Genomic DNA, 16,670 nt, shown 5'->3' on the forward strand with positions numbered 1-16,670 from the left:
CTCATGGAATAGATCAATATGTAAATGTTTAATATGTACAACGCTGACATTTAGTGTCTAGGCTCTGACCTCGTCACTCCCCACAAGGAAGCACCAAGCTCAGGAGTGGGGAGGGACGCTAGACTCAGAGCCTACAGGTGGATGCTGGGGTGGAGGTGGGGCTTTTGGAATTATATATGAACAACAGCAGCAGCGGTGCCAGCATAGCTTTCAGGTGAGCGATGTGGCAGCAAAAGAGTGAGCAAAGCACTGACGGATTAAGTACTAAACACTGAAAGGGTGCTCTGGATAAATGTTGCAATGAGAGGAATATGTCATGTGAGTATGCCACTCGAGTTGGCTGCCTAAACTAGCTCACAGGCTTAGCTTCATTTCTTAAATGCCAAAAAAATGCAGGAATGATGTTTCTGTATATTGGCTATCAGAGAATACTCTAAGCAAATATTATTTTACTCACCATACAAATTCTCTATCTCTTTATTCTCTTAAGTAGCCTGATGGCACACCTCTTTTAACTTATGGGAGTTTACAAGGAGTCCATTAGAGATTACTGAGCAACTGTTAAGTGCTCATCAGCCCCCTTTGGATCTTAAAGAACCAGTTACGGATCCATTTAGGTTTCTAAGAGTGAGAGAGACAGACCACAGGATACAACAGCAGAACTCATGAGGAACAGTACTTCTTGAAAAGAGTAGAGTGAAGATGGAGAGAGTCTTTGTTGTTTTGATTAAAGAAGAGAGCACCAGTGGTCTGAAATTTGTGTTCTCCTCCCTCCACCTGCAGTTCCAGCAGACATCTGAGCACGCTCTGTTCTCCAGCTCGGTGGTGGACATCTTCACTCAGCTCAACCAGAGCTTTGAGATCATCAAGAAGCTGGACTGCCCTGACCCCGTTGTGGTGGGCCATTATAACCGACGCTTCGCCAAGGTGAGATTTGTAACACAAGAACCATGTTTACATCAGTTTCTGTTCTTATATCTCTCTGAGATCTGTGTGGATGTGGGTTTGTTTGTTCATTCACTGTTTTTTTTCTGCACATGCAGGCTGCTAGCCAAACATGAAGCAGACACCATGTCACTCATATACATTATAAGCACATAAAAAAGCTCTCCTCTCTTTCAAAAAAGTACCGTTAATAGGTCAGGTAATTTACAAAAACTATATATTCTCTTCCCTTGCCTCCAGTGGTATGTATAAAAGAAAGACAAGCTAAATTAGCCATGCAGATAGTTTTGGTTTTATTTGGCCATGTCTGCAGATGTATGTTTCAGTGGAGATGAATGGAAACAGTGCCCCAGTTATATGGAATCCACAGAGCTAGAGCTAAAACAATTAGTCGATTGATTATTTATGTAATGTTTCAAGCAAAAATATTCCAACTTCTCAAATTTGCTGCTTTGTCTTGTTATACGTTATAGAAAATTGAATATATTTTGGTTTTTGACTGTTGGTCAATCTAAAAAAAGCAATTTGAAGACATCAACTTGGTATCACAAAGGATTGTAATGGGTTTTTTACAACAAAGGATTAATCATTTTGAGAATTTCTCCCCAGGGATAAATAAAGTATCTATGTATCTATCTATCTATCTGTCAATTAATCAAGGAAATAATCTGCAGGTTGAGAGAGAATGAAAATAATCATTAGTTGCAGCCTAGACTCAGAACACACTACAGACAGTTTTTATTGGTACTATTTCTTTGGTGTAAAGTATGAATGTAAACTCTTCCCGGCGATGTAGTTTGTCCACAGGTTCCAAGTTCTGAGGATTTCAGTACATAGACATCCTTCCAGAACTTCATGGCACAGAGAAATTCAGTAAAGCTTCTTTAAACTTTTTAAGATAATAAGAGGGAAGGTTTTCAAGAAGTTGGTTGTGTGAAGGAAACAATATGTTACAATTCATCACTTCCTGCAAACAAAGAGAGTCTATGATCATACCCAAAATTAATAAAATAAATATGTGGTTGCTTAATAAGAGGGGATGAAGTGTTTTTCGTTACTCCCGTTCATCACTGAGGCACAGATGAGTTACATCAAAAATGCTTCCTGGTGCAGCTTTAAATCGTGCGTCATCTCAAGAGCTTTTCTTACACAACTCTTCTTTATTTGACTCTTGAATCTTTTGTGCATCTTTTGTATTTGTTTGCAAAATGTGTGCAGTGTAGTGTTTTGTTATTGAACCTTTGATATTCTATTTTTTTCTTCAAATTTAATTTAAGGCAGTTGCTTTTAGGCATAGCCATTAAATCTAACAAACCTTTCTCTGCAGAAGAAATATGTACACGTATATTTCTATGTGTGGGTGTGTGTGGTGTGTGATGGCTCGATCAATATGGGACTCATTAAATAAAGAATGGCTAATGTAAGCCATCACTCTGAGCTATCCATCTCTGTCCCCAACCCTTGACTCCCTTTTCATTTGCCACTCCACTCATGGTAAGCTCTCTCTCTCTCTCTACCTTTTCATCTCCTCCCTGTCTTAGCTTTACTTTGTTTTTCATCTACACTCCTACCATCTTGCCATCTCGTTCCTCTATGAACTCTCCATCTTGTCTTTTCTTTGTCTTCAGATATTCATCCATCCATCTATATCTGCCTTTTTTTATCTTCTTTCCATATCTTGTCCAGTTTCTTTCTTTTTTGCCTCTTTGTCACCCTCCAGTTCCTTATTCTTTCCCTCTCTTATCATTTTTACCTTTCTCTTTTGCCTCCAGACCAGCACAGTTATAGTTATAGATGACAGTGAAAGAGAGAGCTGCAGAAAAGGAGAGACAGAGTCAAACAACGAGAGGAAACCATACTAAGTAATGCAGGCAGCTTTCAGGCCACATGTTTAATGCATTAGTGTAAGAGGGCCATCTGGCTGACTCAGCAGAAAGAAGGGAAACCTCTCACAGCGAAGCTGTGAGGTTACATGCACAGTTTTTTGTTATTTCCCGTCGCCAAGTTACCATCACAACCAATAAATTAACTCACTGAATTATTTAAAAGTACCATGTGGAGTTTTTATTGTAAACAAACATGACATTCATGATTTCTCACCAAAAGGCATTGTGTGCATCCTTAAAGCTTAACAAACGCGTCAGATGGATTTCCTACCTTATTAAGCATTTTCAAATACTTTCCCTTGGAATGTTTTGAAACCTGCCCTGTTAGTGCACTCCTTCCTTGCACAGCACATTACTGCAAATTTATAAAGAGGGACGTCATATAGTCCCTACCTTTTTGAGGTGAACACATCATCTGATTTGACATGCAGGTCTCGTTAGCAACTGATGATATACAGTATTTCCTGAAGTGAGGTCCTAAAGGTCCTAAAAATGTTAGCTTAACAACGCCTATGTCTGTGGCATTAATGTGTATCCTCATGTAAAAGATGAGGTAACTGCTCTACAGTGCTGCCAGTGGTCAAAAACTCCACAGGATACCTTTAAAATCCCAAGACAGAGGGGAAAACTTTGCAGTGTCTGATCGACCCCTCTGATCTACTAGCTATTCTTGTCTACAGGATCTCCAGTTGCTGGGTTTTTTTGCTTTTCGCATCATTCTGGGTAAACCTGTGTGATGTTATGTGGGAAAAGCCCAAGATAATAGCTGTCTATGAGATTGTACAGTATCCAAAGTCACAAAGCTCAATCATTTTGTTCATTTCAGAGTTTAACTAACTAATGCTAGAAATGCTGGTCTGCCTGATTAATACAGTACCACACACCTTACTCATGTGATGTATGAATTGTTGTTATGTACGATTTGTGTGAAGGTAGATGTTTGCCTACTAAACTGGCAACACAGAGTCAAATTTGATACATAGAGTAAAAAGTAAAGAAGTGAATGGTTTTGAGAGCTGCATAGTGTGGAAAAAATATTATGAGTTTTATTCTCCTGGCAAGAAAAACAGTGCTTTGTTTAAAATAGATAGAAACAGAATTGGCTTGTTGCATGTGAGAGCTCAGTGCCTAGAGAAACTGTTTATCAAGAGAGATCCAAGAAAAAAGATGTCCCTTGAGTGCCACCTACAGTCTTTGATTGGCAGGAGGGTCATTGCAAAAACAGAAATTAGCACATAACACCTACGATAGGTTGGCAAATCAATGACCACATAATGCTTGGTGCTTTCTGTAATCAGGCAGGATTACAGTGGTATCAACTAGTCACTCTGTCACTCCCAACAAATCCAGTATGAACAAATCATCCCTTGTAACTCCAGCTGTCATGTTTGATTTGTTCTGCTAGTTTTCTAACCACAAGGAACTGTCATCAGACATCAGTGTCCATCTCCTCATATCCATAGGTCCTTCACTTTTGTGGTAGTTATCTTAGATTTGCATCCAGCGCTGTAGACTTGAAACTGGAACATGGACCTAAGTGAAAGTGAGCTGATGTGAGACTCTACTTACTTGAGATTTGACTCCCCCAAGGCTTGAATTATTTGAGTCTTGAAAGCAAAATCATTCAAGTCTCAAGAGTCAGACATGCCGTACAAAGGAAATGTCATTTTAATGGTCAATTGCAATTTGCATATTAAGACTTGATTTGGACGTTCCCCAAAAGACTTGAGATGTGACTTGAGACTTGCTCTGACATCTTCTCTTCTAACAAACTGCCTGCAGCTCTTTTAGAAAAATGACAGAGACACACATTTTCAGTCGTCACAGTGTGAATATTTGATGCCACCTGAGTTCAAACAGCAGTGTTCTCACCTGACCAAACAAATCAAACTAAAGGAGTAAATACCAGCGTTGAGATTCACCACCACAGAAGTTCCCAGAGTAATCATGCCCTACGTGTGTGCTATGTTGTTTCCCCAGACGATCACCAAAGTGCTGCTGCAGTACTGTGCCCTGCTGGCCAAGAGCTTCCCCTCCTACTGTGAGAAGGAAAAGATAGTGAGTACTGCTGCGTCACCACTCTGCTACCAAACCGCATCACTCTGAGCTCAACTTTGATTTGGAGAGAGACCAAGCGCCAAGCTAGTGCACTCTCTGAGGAGTGGATAAATATTTTAGTTGCTGCTGCCCACTTCTCTGACTCTTTAACTTCCATCTCTGTTGTTTTCTCTTTGTTTGGTTTTTTAATCTTCCTGTCATAACCCATTTTTCTTTTGTTTTTCTATGTTTCTTGCCTGACTTTTATTCATTTGCTCTTTTATTTTTACTTTCTTTGATTTTCTTGATGTTTCCTTCTTTAATTGACTTTCTGTCTCCCTCATTTTGTTTTGTCTTGCACCTGTTGTCTCCCTCATCTATCTTCCTCCAGCCCTGTGTGCTGATGAACAACATCCAGCAGATGAGGGTCCTGTTGGAGAAGATGTTCGAGTCGATGGGAGCAAAACAGGTGAGTATTAACAGATGTACACACAGACACACTTGTCCTGCACCAGTAGTTTTTAATCATCTTCCACGGAAACCTGAGATTGTGAAGCTTTTCATTTCAACCTGCATTCACTGATTTCACTGATGAGGTCTTTGTCTCTGGTTCAAGGTCAAAACCTTGAAATGAAAACGTGCAGTGTTTTGGGTCTTTAAAGTACACAACTGAAAACTGCCAGCTTTCTCTGTAATATTCTTTAGGTGTTCACAAGGTGTTTTAAAATTGCGTTCCCAATCAAATTTGTGGGAAAAGTGTGACAAACTCTGGTATAGCACAGAGCAGGAAAGTGTAACTCGTGAGTTTTTTCCAGACCGGAGCATGTTTTTGAAAATGAAAAACTTCGCTCACTGTGTTCAAACTGTTTTCAAGCATAAACGGCAAGTGTGCACTTGTGCAACTTGTCATGTATGGCAAACGTTGTTGCCACTGTGAACTGGCCTCAGTCTTATTAGACCCATGGTGGTCTGTAGGAATTCTCACAAACGGTGGCAACACAGTGTAGTGTTGTTACATTTACACCAGAGAGAAGAAAACTAATCAGGGACATATTTGGCCCTGCTAAGAAGAAAAAACATTTATTTTAAATGGAAACATAGTGAACATAAAGGACAACAGTTCAACAATATGTCTAATGGAGAAAAATGCACTGATGATCTGTGTTTTTCTACATTGCTGTTGTCACTGTTTTGAAAGGAAACAGATCTTGTGTGTAGTTGGAAGTAAAATATGTTGTTAAATCAGAAAAATGTTGCAAACAGATGAAAAAGGTTTTCCCACCGATCGCATGCCAGAGGTGTCTTTTCCAGAGGTGGGCATTTTCAAAATCACAGATAATCCAATAACTGCTTCTGGATTTTCAGATATCTAGTTTTTTGAATTTGATTTGTTTGTGAGGTTACAGACATTCACATCCTGCACACAAAAATTCCCCATCTACCCTTTTTTCCTGTTGGTATTGGTATAGTCCAGTACATAGACAGACCTATTTGGGTCAACTCACCGTCCTCCAGGTGTGACCTAATTACTGTAATGGAACCATTTTATATGTATTTGGGTTCATCGGTCGCTACCAGGAGAAGCAGCAGAGTTGAATTTTATATGCATGCTGAACCTGTAATTAGTTGACATGTTTCAAAACTTTAAAAAAGGATGAAACTTAAAAGGAGAAGAAGAGGGTTTTCATGCGCAATGTGGAAAACTTACAGTTGAAAACATTGTATTTTGTGTGGGAATAAATCTGTAGTATAAATACATCTTTAGTGACAGCCTTATGAGAAGTTCCTGCTTAGTCTTGCTTGAATGTAAAGTAACCTTGCTGATATATTTTTGGAATATTAATAGTGGAGACAGTTCTATAATAGTATCTATATATGTACATATATATAGTATAATATCTTGTTTTAGTCATGTGTTTGCAGACAAAGGTGCGAAAGGTGCAGGTGTTCAGAAAAAAAGTGAAACTTGCATGTGTGTGCATGTGCATACATAGGCAGCAAGTTAATTTAAGTAACATGAGATTGAGTTTGTGTGTCTTTCTCTCTCCAGCTAACTGATGAGGAGGAGAGGGTATGTCTAGGTTTCTTTTTTGCCCTCGCTCCCATTTACCCCTGTTGCTCCTGGAACACAAACATCCAAAATAAACAAGTTCATTAAAGCAAAAACCCACCCCGAACCTCTTGCCAACTGTCAAACCTCTTTTTACCCAGTAGTGTGTGTGTCTATTTTTAGTTTGATCCCAATTTACTCATAAGCAAGAGATCAACTCGAACTCTTCGTTCTCCTCCTCCTCCTCCTCCTCCTCCTCTTTCCTAGACTCTAGTTTTCACTTCCAGAAATAAACTTTGGTTTTTCTTTCCACCTGATATAATTTATGTAAAAAATACTGTGCTTTTTACTACGCTGCTGCTTCTGTCCAAAAGCTTGAGAATGAGGAGGAACCTGAGGAGTTTGATGAGGAGGTGGGTCAACAACCTCAAACCTAATTTTTCAGTTGAGATAAAATGACTTATTAGTGGTTTTAAACTGGTTTGACACACACAGGTGTACCTAATAACATGAATCATGGCTGCTTTCCATTCTGGCTCTGTTGTGCATGCTGGCTCACTGCCATCGTTAATGTTATTGGGTACACCTGTGCTGGTACACCTGTGCTTTTCCTGCTATGACAAGTCCAAATTTGCTGTGAGAAAAGGTCTGTTAATTTAGGTTAGAGTTTCTTGAAATCCAAAGAAATTCAAAGTCATTTTTGCCAAAAGTACAGTATGTGGACACCCAAACATTACACCCGTATATGTCAAATATATCATCCCAAAACCATGGGCATTAACCTGCTGGTATAACTACCTCCACTCTTCTGGAAAGGCTTTACACCAGATTTTGGAACCTGGCTGCAGGGATTTGCTCCCATTCAGATTATTATGAGTGAGTTCCAACACTGGAGCTTATCTATGTTCCCAGGGTGTTATGGTCCCCAGCTCAATATCCTCCTAATATGACACATTAAGTAGACCTTTCAAAGGGTTTTATGTTCTCAACAAAGTTTTTTCCCAATGTCAAATGTTCAATGTATGTTTTCCTGGGTCAATATGTTGAAATCGCCCACCTACAGCTTATGGCCTACTCCTTGAAACCTACGCCCTCAAATGTGCGGGCAAGACAGTTTTCTTGACTTTAGGCATTGATATCTCCACAGTGGCTGAATGGATTGTTACAATTCAAGCTGCGTTTGAAACGTCCATCTCCCTTCATTGCTTTGCAATGAAAAAAAGTGATAGCCCTTACCAATCTCTTACCCCTGAGAACATAATATCCTGGGAACTTAGGACCCTGGCAACATAGGCACGAACCCTCCAACATCGATGTTGGGTGATAAGGTCTGGCTCGCAGTCGGCGTTCCAGTTCATCCCATTTTGCAGCCTCTGTTATTATTCTACTTACTTTCAAAGTAAACCCTTTCAGCTCAGATAATAAAAATAATTCACTTGCTGATGTCATTGTACTGAGTGTGTACAGTGTGGTGTGATGGTGGATCACATTGCTTAATTTTGTTTGTAACCAAATTCATCTACAATGAGTGTAATTGGAAGTTAGTTTGAGCTTGTGGATAGCAGTATTAGCATTAGCATAAATTAGTGTCTCATTTAGTAAATTGTTTTAGCGGATGCCAGCATAATCTGAGAATGACGCTGAAACCTACAGTACACTAGCCATGTCCTTATAAAACCTCCGCAGCGCAACAATTCCTTGTACGACCATCTTTTATGCATTCGTTTTTTTCCCTTTACATAATCACATTTTCTTTGTCCTACATTTTATATAATTTGCTTGTTTTTATTTCGATACCATCTCCACCAGGCCATCAGTGACAACGAAGGGGAGGATGACATGGTGGGTAGGCTGCATCAGTAAAAGCTGCCAGCAAAAAAACAAAATCACTTTCATTATTGCTAATTCATCTTGTCTATATATTTTAAAGTAACTGTTGTTTGTTTGGGGCTTTATGGCTGCCAGTCAGAGGAGTCCAAGGTGAGAGAGGGATTCTAGGTCATTTCCAGTGATTTTCCATTCCATATAATTTTCTTTAAATGTCCTTTATTCTTTTTGTCTCATTTTCTTTTCTTATTATTTTGTCCATTTCAACGCCAGTCTGGCTGCTCAGACTCAGAGGAATCTGAGGTAAGAGGGAATTAAGGAAGGAAAAACTGACAATCATGGCAAAAATCCTCTATAAAAACAGTTCTGTAATTTTCCTGAGATCTTGGACATTTTATATCACATTAATCTCAATATTTGTAAGGAAGCTAACTACTGTGGCTGTGAACTTACAAAATGTCTAAACAACAATAAATAGAAATATGAAAGGAGGGACGAGGACTACGCATTTATTTTCACTGTTGAGTCCTTTGGTCACAATCTTCTACATTTAGGGATGTCATACACAAAGAAGACTTTAAAACTCCTTACAACAGAATGCAAAACAAAGTTAGCAATGTCTGTCATGTACTGTACACACCATATGATTTGGCATGGACATGGATAATCACAGGGAATCACACATTTTAAGATTCCTTCTCCAGTGCTCATTCATTGAACCTTCTAAATCTGAATCGTAGTGATGTGTTGCCTCCATCCAGCTTACAGTCGTTGTGAAGTTTTTACCACAAAACTAAACATTGATATGGAATGAAGATACAGCTTAGATCTCGATTTAAAGCCCCTGAAAATGCAGTTTTAACTATTTCTCAATAACATTAAATATTGATGACTAAATAAGCAAAAATAAAAGATTAGGCGGGAAAAACCATCCAAGAGATTAACTCTCAAAAACTGATTTAAATGTTGCTAAATCCTGATTGGTGCATGGATGTATTGTAGGTGACATCACCTTTTCAAACTGAGACCCGCCCACTTCAAACCAGTGAGAAGAGCACAGACAAAAATGCTAATTCAGAACACTCTCTGTGAAATGGCCACACTGGCTCTAACGTCAGAAAATTGGGACCCCATCGATTATAGCTAGGAAATATGTTTTCAGGACCTTTAAAATCTGCCTAGCACCAGATATTCTTGTTCTCAAGAATCTTGTCTTATTTTTTCTGCTTTAGGAGAATCTTCTGATCATAAACATTAACTGTCCAAGATCACAGGAAAACATTTTAAATACATTTTAAGTGATTTTTGCCTATTATCAAGTGACTGTTACCCCTTTGAACTCCCCATCTGCTTCTCCCCAAGCAGAGATGACGAATCCCTCCATATCTGCCAAAACGACCATAAAGCCTACCACATGCTAGTGAATCTCTTAACACATTTACAGCTGGGCACTAACACAGCCTCCCTCCTCTAGTGAGTGCTTAATAGACTAGACAGTGGGCTGCCAGATAATTTAATTTGATAGTGTACAAAAATGTTGTATTTAGTCGTCACTAAATGGCTTCTTGAATTGGCTTAGTTTGTCAGTTGACTGTGGGGGGTCTGTGGCATGTCAGAGAGGAGGGGGAAAGTCAGATTTGGAGCAGAAGGTGAAGAAAGTCTTGGCTGTGCTGGTTAATGGCTAAAGTTATCTTAACAGATGTTAAATGGGATGTTATAGTGAAGATACACATGCTAAATGTGCTGCTCCTTTGCAGGAGAGGATATTTTGTGTCTGACATTATATGTGTATATATAATGTGTGTATTTGGCTATAAAAGTTGGTCTGAAAGCAGTTGTGTGCAGGCAGGCATTTAACCTTTAACCCCAAGATTCTTAATGAATGTGAGAAGAACCCCGGGTGCACCCCAAGTTTCAGTGTATGTTGGTCTTCGGGGCTGCTTTGTAGTTTTATTTGAATTTACAGCATGGCTGTCTGGGAGCATTAAAGGATAGGTTCCCAATTTATTCCCAAGTTTTCACAAGTCTTTCTTAATGCGCTTTCAGTGTAAGTGATTGGGGACAAAATCCACAGTCCTTGTTCTGTGCAAAAATACATTCCAAAGTTTATCTGAGGCTTATATGAGGCTTCACTAGTCTATCTTAGACAAAGTAGCTGGATATATTCCAACAGTTACAGTCTTTTTACCTGCGCTAAGGAGGTTATGTTTTCGATGCCGTTTGTTTGTCTGTCAGCAGGATTACGGAAAAACTACTGACTGAAATGTGTGGGGATTTTAAGAGCTGCCTTGTAAGAAAACAACATAATTATTTTTGCAAAAAAGGCACGATTGCTAATAGTGTCCTGCTTTTCCTGTCCTGTCCTTTCCTATCTGCTCTGTCCTCTCCTGTCCTGCCTTGTCCTGTCTGCCATTAGGTTGACAACAAAGACAAGGAGAAAAAGGTTGGTTGGTCAGGCCCAGTGACTGTTTGTTAATGCGCTTGAAATCAGGCCTTTGTACAACCAGGACTTTGTGTTTTGTGTGTTGTGCTGTATTTGTGAACCAGACTCACCTGTGTATGTTTATGTTCTGTTTTCACCTAAATGAAGTAGAATCTTTAAACTGAGAATATTAAACTCATCTACACACTCAGTACTGAGTAGAAGAGTAGATACTGTTTGTTATGCGTTTAATTATATTTAAAGCTGCACAAGGCTACTTGATGTGACCCCAAATGGCGGTCAGAGGAAACTGTTTGAAAACTTAAATTCCTGCACACACACATGTTGCCAACCCAGCCAATCTGTGACACCAAAATGAGACCCGGAAGAAAAAAATCTTAATCAAATTTTGGTGAATTCAAACTTTTTAAAGCTTTAATTTGTCACTTCCTTTAGGCAGAGAATTTCTTTCACCAGTGACCATATTCAACTCTTGAATATAATTTGGGAAAATAAGGCAAATCTAAAGTTTCTCTGTTTGTGGGGTGATACATTCTTGTTTAATTTTGTGTTGTGCACTGATAAGACACGGTATTCTATTAAAAATATTGGTGCATTTTGTGTAGAATATTGGAAGAATATTAAGTTGATTTATTACAGGTGAAACTGTGGATGTTGTATTGGCACTCACTTGAAGACAAGTAGGTAATTAGTTTGGCCCAAATGCACCCTGGACATCATCCCTGAGTTTGGTCCCTGTTCCCTTAATCCCAGTCTTCTAACAGAAAAGGTCCAGCCTGGTGACAATACAGATTTTAACATTAAATGCCTGTTTCCACCAGACATTTTTTAAGCTAGCAGCACTAAAAAGATGCTTCAGGGAAGCGCTGGGTGCTGCGTGGCTCCTGCTATTACTCCGAGAAGATTGAAAATCTGGTTGAAGTGGGGAACAAAAACTTGAGATATTTTTAACTTTCGGCACTAAAAGGAAAATGCCAAGCTCTCATAGCTGTTGAGAACAAACGACAGTGTTCCTCCTCTGTTCAAAACAAGGAGACAACAAAGGGAGGTGCCTGGAAGACACACTGGAAAAATGCAGTGGAATTTTGCTGTAATATTCAAGACTAAGCAGATATGCTCTCCTGAAACTTAAATAGTCTTGAGAAATTAGAGCTCTGTTGGTTATAAAAAGTTACTTTGGTGAATTTTACTGGAAGTAGATGTTTTAGTTTGATGTTAGATGTCTGTGTTGTGCTGAAAGCAGTTGTTTACCATCTGTCCTCCTGTAGGACGAGTCCTCAGCCTATGATGACAGCGAGGAGGAGCAGGAGAAGGTTTGCTTTCTTTACAATAGGTTCTTCCAACATTTCCATAACTAACCTCTCCTCTCCTACTGGCTGTCACCTCAGAGCTGACTGAAATCCTCACATGTGGTTGACCAGATCCTCCATTCACTTTGCTATTCTCATGTGAGACGGTGTATAAGATTGAGTGTGTGTGTCTGAGCAGGTATAATGTATGTGTTCATGTTTCCACAGTTTTTTCCCGTCATCATACAGTATCATTCCCCATGCCTTCTTTTTGTTGTTTTCTGTCCTTTTCTCTTAACATCTTTGTTTCATTCCTTTCTTTGTCCAAAAGCTTGATAAGGAAAAGGTGAGCCTTCAGCCAAGGGCCCTCATGTACCCTTTCATACTCACTGATGAATCTTGTGTTATGTTTCTTTTTATTTTATCAACATTTATGTCATTTGTCTTTTTCTTTCCTGTTCTCGCATCTTCCTAGTCTCAGTCCAAGAAGGAAAAGGTGTGTTTGCAATTAAGCTGTGTGCGTGCAAACTAGTCATGTTTTTAAGCATTTGGAGATGTGTGTGTCTGTGTACTTGTGTGTGGTTGTCAAGCCTGATCTTTAGGGGAAATTTGTTATTTATATAAAAACAAGTCAACAACTTTTTTTATTCCTATATGTACAAAAATTGCATACCATGTGCACACTTCTTACAATAAATTAGCTAAAAGCCATGACCTCAACCTAATCTTAAAGCTGCTATAATCGATATTTTTATAATAACAATGTATCAAATGACAATGTGAAAACAATGTGACAATGTGTAATGTGTTGCTAGTAGTGATGAACCTACAGAGAATTGTCACCTGAATCTGCAGCTCCCCTCGGCTTTACAGAGCTTTATAGTGAGTTTCAGCTCGTTGTTTAGCTCTCCGGCTGCAACTTTACCGTTCACTGTCACCGCTCTCATAGCATCGTTTTCAGCCAAAATGCTCTAAAAACCCACTGTACACTCCCTGCTCTGCACCAAACAGTTAGCGACTAGCTGGTGAACATAGTGGAGCATTTAGCAGCTAAAGAGCCAGATTTTTCCATCAGGAAATGGTAGAGACAAAAAACAGAGAGTGAATATTGGTCTTACATTCATCAGGTGATCAGAAACACGACTCCAAATGATTGATAATGTTCCTCTGTAACTGCCGGATGTGTAAATAAGCAACTGTTTGCTAACAAGTTCGCCATATTAACTAAAAACGTGATGATAAGTCAATTTAACTTAATTTTAACACAAAACTGTGGATGGCATTTTTTTATTTGCAGAAAAAAGAAAATTGTAATATTGTTTAAAAATAGGTTCTGGCACTTTGCGCAGGATGTGATCCAAAATTTACACCTACATTACAGTTAGTTGAAGTGAATCGGAGGAGGCAGGAGCTTGTGTGCTCCCTCCTCAGGATGGCAATTAGAGTTAGTATTGACAAGAACCCTGAGAGGTACTGGCTGTTCAAAATTGGGCAAACAAAGGGAAAACTAGAGAAGTGCTCTTAATAGTTACCGTGCTCCAAAGGAATTCCTACGACAGAGAAATAGCACTGCGGCTAAGGTGAAGGATGGACAGATATATTTACCTTGATATTTGACAACATGAGGCCAAAGTGACTGTCACTCATAAGTTGTTTTTGTCCAAATGAGTTCTCAGTCAACGAAAAACTAGTCAATTATGTGCCAATGGAGAAAGTCTGCAGGTTTTCCTTTCAACTATTTTCACATCACCACACATTCAAGCGCAGAAGGAGTCATTAGTGAAATGATTCAGTGATTGGAAGGATAGACTGCAGACTCTAAAGAGCTCTGGTGTGTTAAAATCAAAGGGGGTCGACTACCAGCGTGCCCGGTGTTAATGATCCTAAAGTGTTCAAAGTGGTTGAAATCACACATGTTGTCTGATAATGTTTATGCTGTTTATTCGGACACTATCTGAAGGTGTAAGTCCTGTGTGGGCTTTATGCAGAGAAACACCTTGTACCCTTAAAATGTCAAGGCTCGTTTTTATCTGACCCTCAGAGGGGAGATGTGAATCTCCAAGCTGGATATAAAACCTGAGGATCAGCAAAACTGGACCTATAAGGGTCTCACCTGAAAGCAACAAAAAGCTTTATTAATATGTGAGTCACTGTCTGGAGGGACTAAAGACTAACAAGGAGGGTGAACCTAATAAAAGTGCTGAAAAGAGTGCGTCTGTTACGATGTCAGTGTGTGAATGTCGTTGTGTGTGAACATGTGTTTATACCGCTGCTTCTAGTATCTAAGCATAGCTCACTCACAAATGTGTGTCCTTGCAGGCTGAAAAGAAAGACAAAGAGAAGCAGGTTGGTTTGTTTGTCCTTCACGTCCTCTTTCTGCTCCAAGGCTTCAGCTTTTCTAATATCTATTTGTTATCTTTAAATCTGTTCAGATTTGCTCTCCTTCCCCTGTAAAATTCCCCGAACCTGTCAACTTTTTAGTCATTTTGAATGCACTCATTTATGCACTTGAGTGTACATGCCATAATAGCAGTTCAGTTAGATTTTTTATTTTAAAGCTAGCGGAATAGAAAGGGTTTGTGTGCGAGAAACAGAGAGAGAAATGGTGTTGGCTTTCTTTTCAAACATTTCCTTGCTTGTCTTTTCCCCAAGGAGGACACTAAGAGCAAACAGGTGGGTGCTTAAAACGCAGATAATTATCCTCACTTTAGATAGCTTCTGCAAGCAGTGCAGACTAGTACAAGTACGGATTTGTAACATTTCAAAGCTTAGGTGGCAGTGCTTATAAAAGGTCCTACAATATACATCTTTCTCAAGTTTGTCCTGTATTCATAATTTGTATTGATGTTTGATGTCCTGCCCACTTTCACTAAAAGCCTAATGATCACTTTAGATGTACTGACTAATTGTTGTAAACACTATCAAACGTAGAAAAGGAAGCTTGACATCAGCCAGTAAAGGCATCAGATTTATTTTACTGTAACGTAACAAAATGTGTAAGTGACCTTGCACAACTACACAATTGTAGAGCCTAAGTAAATGTTTAAGAATGGTTTCTTCAGTATCTTAACTTATCAGGCTGCAGTCACATCAGGCATGTTTGGGGTTATTGGTCATCAGTGGTACGAAATTATTGAACCTGAAATTGATGATAAAATTCTGCCTGAAAATGTGAATTGCTTCCAGGAGAACAATGAAGACTAATTCATTAAGCCAAACAAATGGCAGCAAATACAAAACGGATTATGTGTATAACAATGTGTATGGCAGACAATGTTGAAATTTGATCACAAGCACTTCCTGCCCAGAAAAACTAAAAGAACTGAGGGCAAAGGGAAAGGTGCTCATCTTCAGCTGCATCTCCATGTGATTGGTTACCAAAATCAAAGACAGTTATCAATCATGCGACATGTTTACCCTAACCGCACTTGAAATTGCCCAGTGTTAACTGAACAAACCACGTTGTTATGTGTAGTTGATCACACCTGTAACATCTTTTCTTGAGACTTTATGCTCCAAGTGGCTGATGTGCACGCTTTTGAGGGTTGAAAAAGTGCTGCAGTGGCCAGAGACATACGATTATGCTGTAACTGGTAACCCCCCCCCCTTGTTTAGCATTTATAAGCAGTATGTAAACTATTAATAAATGGTTTATAACACACTATTAAACACTATAAACCAGTAATAAGGACATTTTTAACATGTGTAATAACTGTTTATACACATATACAAATCAAATTTAAAACTGTAAATGCACCTCAGCAAATGAGGTGCAAGTTTAGGTTCCAAGTTTGACCATTTGGGCCTTGGGATGAGTATGAGGCCCAATAAAGCGGAGGATCTGACCGTGTCAATAGTTCCATTCTGTCTGCTGCCCCTGTTTTCCCAGAATCCAACTGAAAGACTCATTCCCATTTGCCAAAACACTTGATTTGGCAGAGGCAGCACCGCTTGATTCAATTTAAGGCCTTTTTTCCCTCCAACGTGATAGTTTTTTCTTTGAGCTTAGTCATTTAATTTTGTTTCTGTGTTAAATTGCTAGCTTATCATTTCTCTTAGCATATTTTGTATTTATGCAGGGAACATATTGAAAAAGGAGAAACATGACTGTAGAGGACAGCTGTCTAATGTTTTATTTTGTTTTTTTCCCACCAGTCAAAGGAGGAAGTAAACAAGGTTTGTTTGTCAGTCGT

At 39.1% G+C, this 16,670-nt stretch overlaps 1 protein-coding gene across 4 annotated transcripts in view; it reads left to right on the forward strand.

Moving 5' to 3' along the window:
- LOC122875723 (protein unc-13 homolog B-like) overlaps positions 1-16,670 on the forward strand; it is a 177,741-nt gene that overhangs the window by 143,376 nt on the left and 17,695 nt on the right. For 3 of the 4 annotated variants that reach the window (XM_044195163.1, XM_044195162.1, XM_044195165.1), the window contains 15 exons: positions 784-927; positions 4,812-4,889; positions 5,260-5,337; positions 6,919-6,939; positions 7,293-7,331; positions 8,728-8,760; positions 8,884-8,898; positions 9,019-9,048; positions 11,162-11,188; positions 12,457-12,501; positions 12,809-12,823; positions 12,953-12,973; positions 14,797-14,823; positions 15,130-15,150; positions 16,633-16,653. In XM_044195163.1, the coding sequence (XP_044051098.1) occupies positions 784-927; positions 4,812-4,889; positions 5,260-5,337; positions 6,919-6,939; positions 7,293-7,331; positions 8,728-8,760; positions 8,884-8,898; positions 9,019-9,048; positions 11,162-11,188; positions 12,457-12,501; positions 12,809-12,823; positions 12,953-12,973; positions 14,797-14,823; positions 15,130-15,150; positions 16,633-16,653 (615 nt within the window). The remainder of the gene's footprint in view (positions 1-783; positions 928-4,811; positions 4,890-5,259; positions 5,338-6,918; positions 6,940-7,292; positions 7,332-8,727; positions 8,761-8,883; positions 8,899-9,018; positions 9,049-11,161; positions 11,189-12,456; positions 12,502-12,808; positions 12,824-12,952; positions 12,974-14,796; positions 14,824-15,129; positions 15,151-16,632; positions 16,654-16,670) is intronic. The other variant, XM_044195166.1, reaches the window with a different exon arrangement.

This window comes from Siniperca chuatsi, linkage group LG5, assembly GCF_020085105.1.
Source record: "Siniperca chuatsi isolate FFG_IHB_CAS linkage group LG5, ASM2008510v1, whole genome shotgun sequence".
In the NCBI taxonomy this organism is placed as follows: Eukaryota; Metazoa; Chordata; class Actinopteri; order Centrarchiformes; family Sinipercidae; genus Siniperca; species Siniperca chuatsi.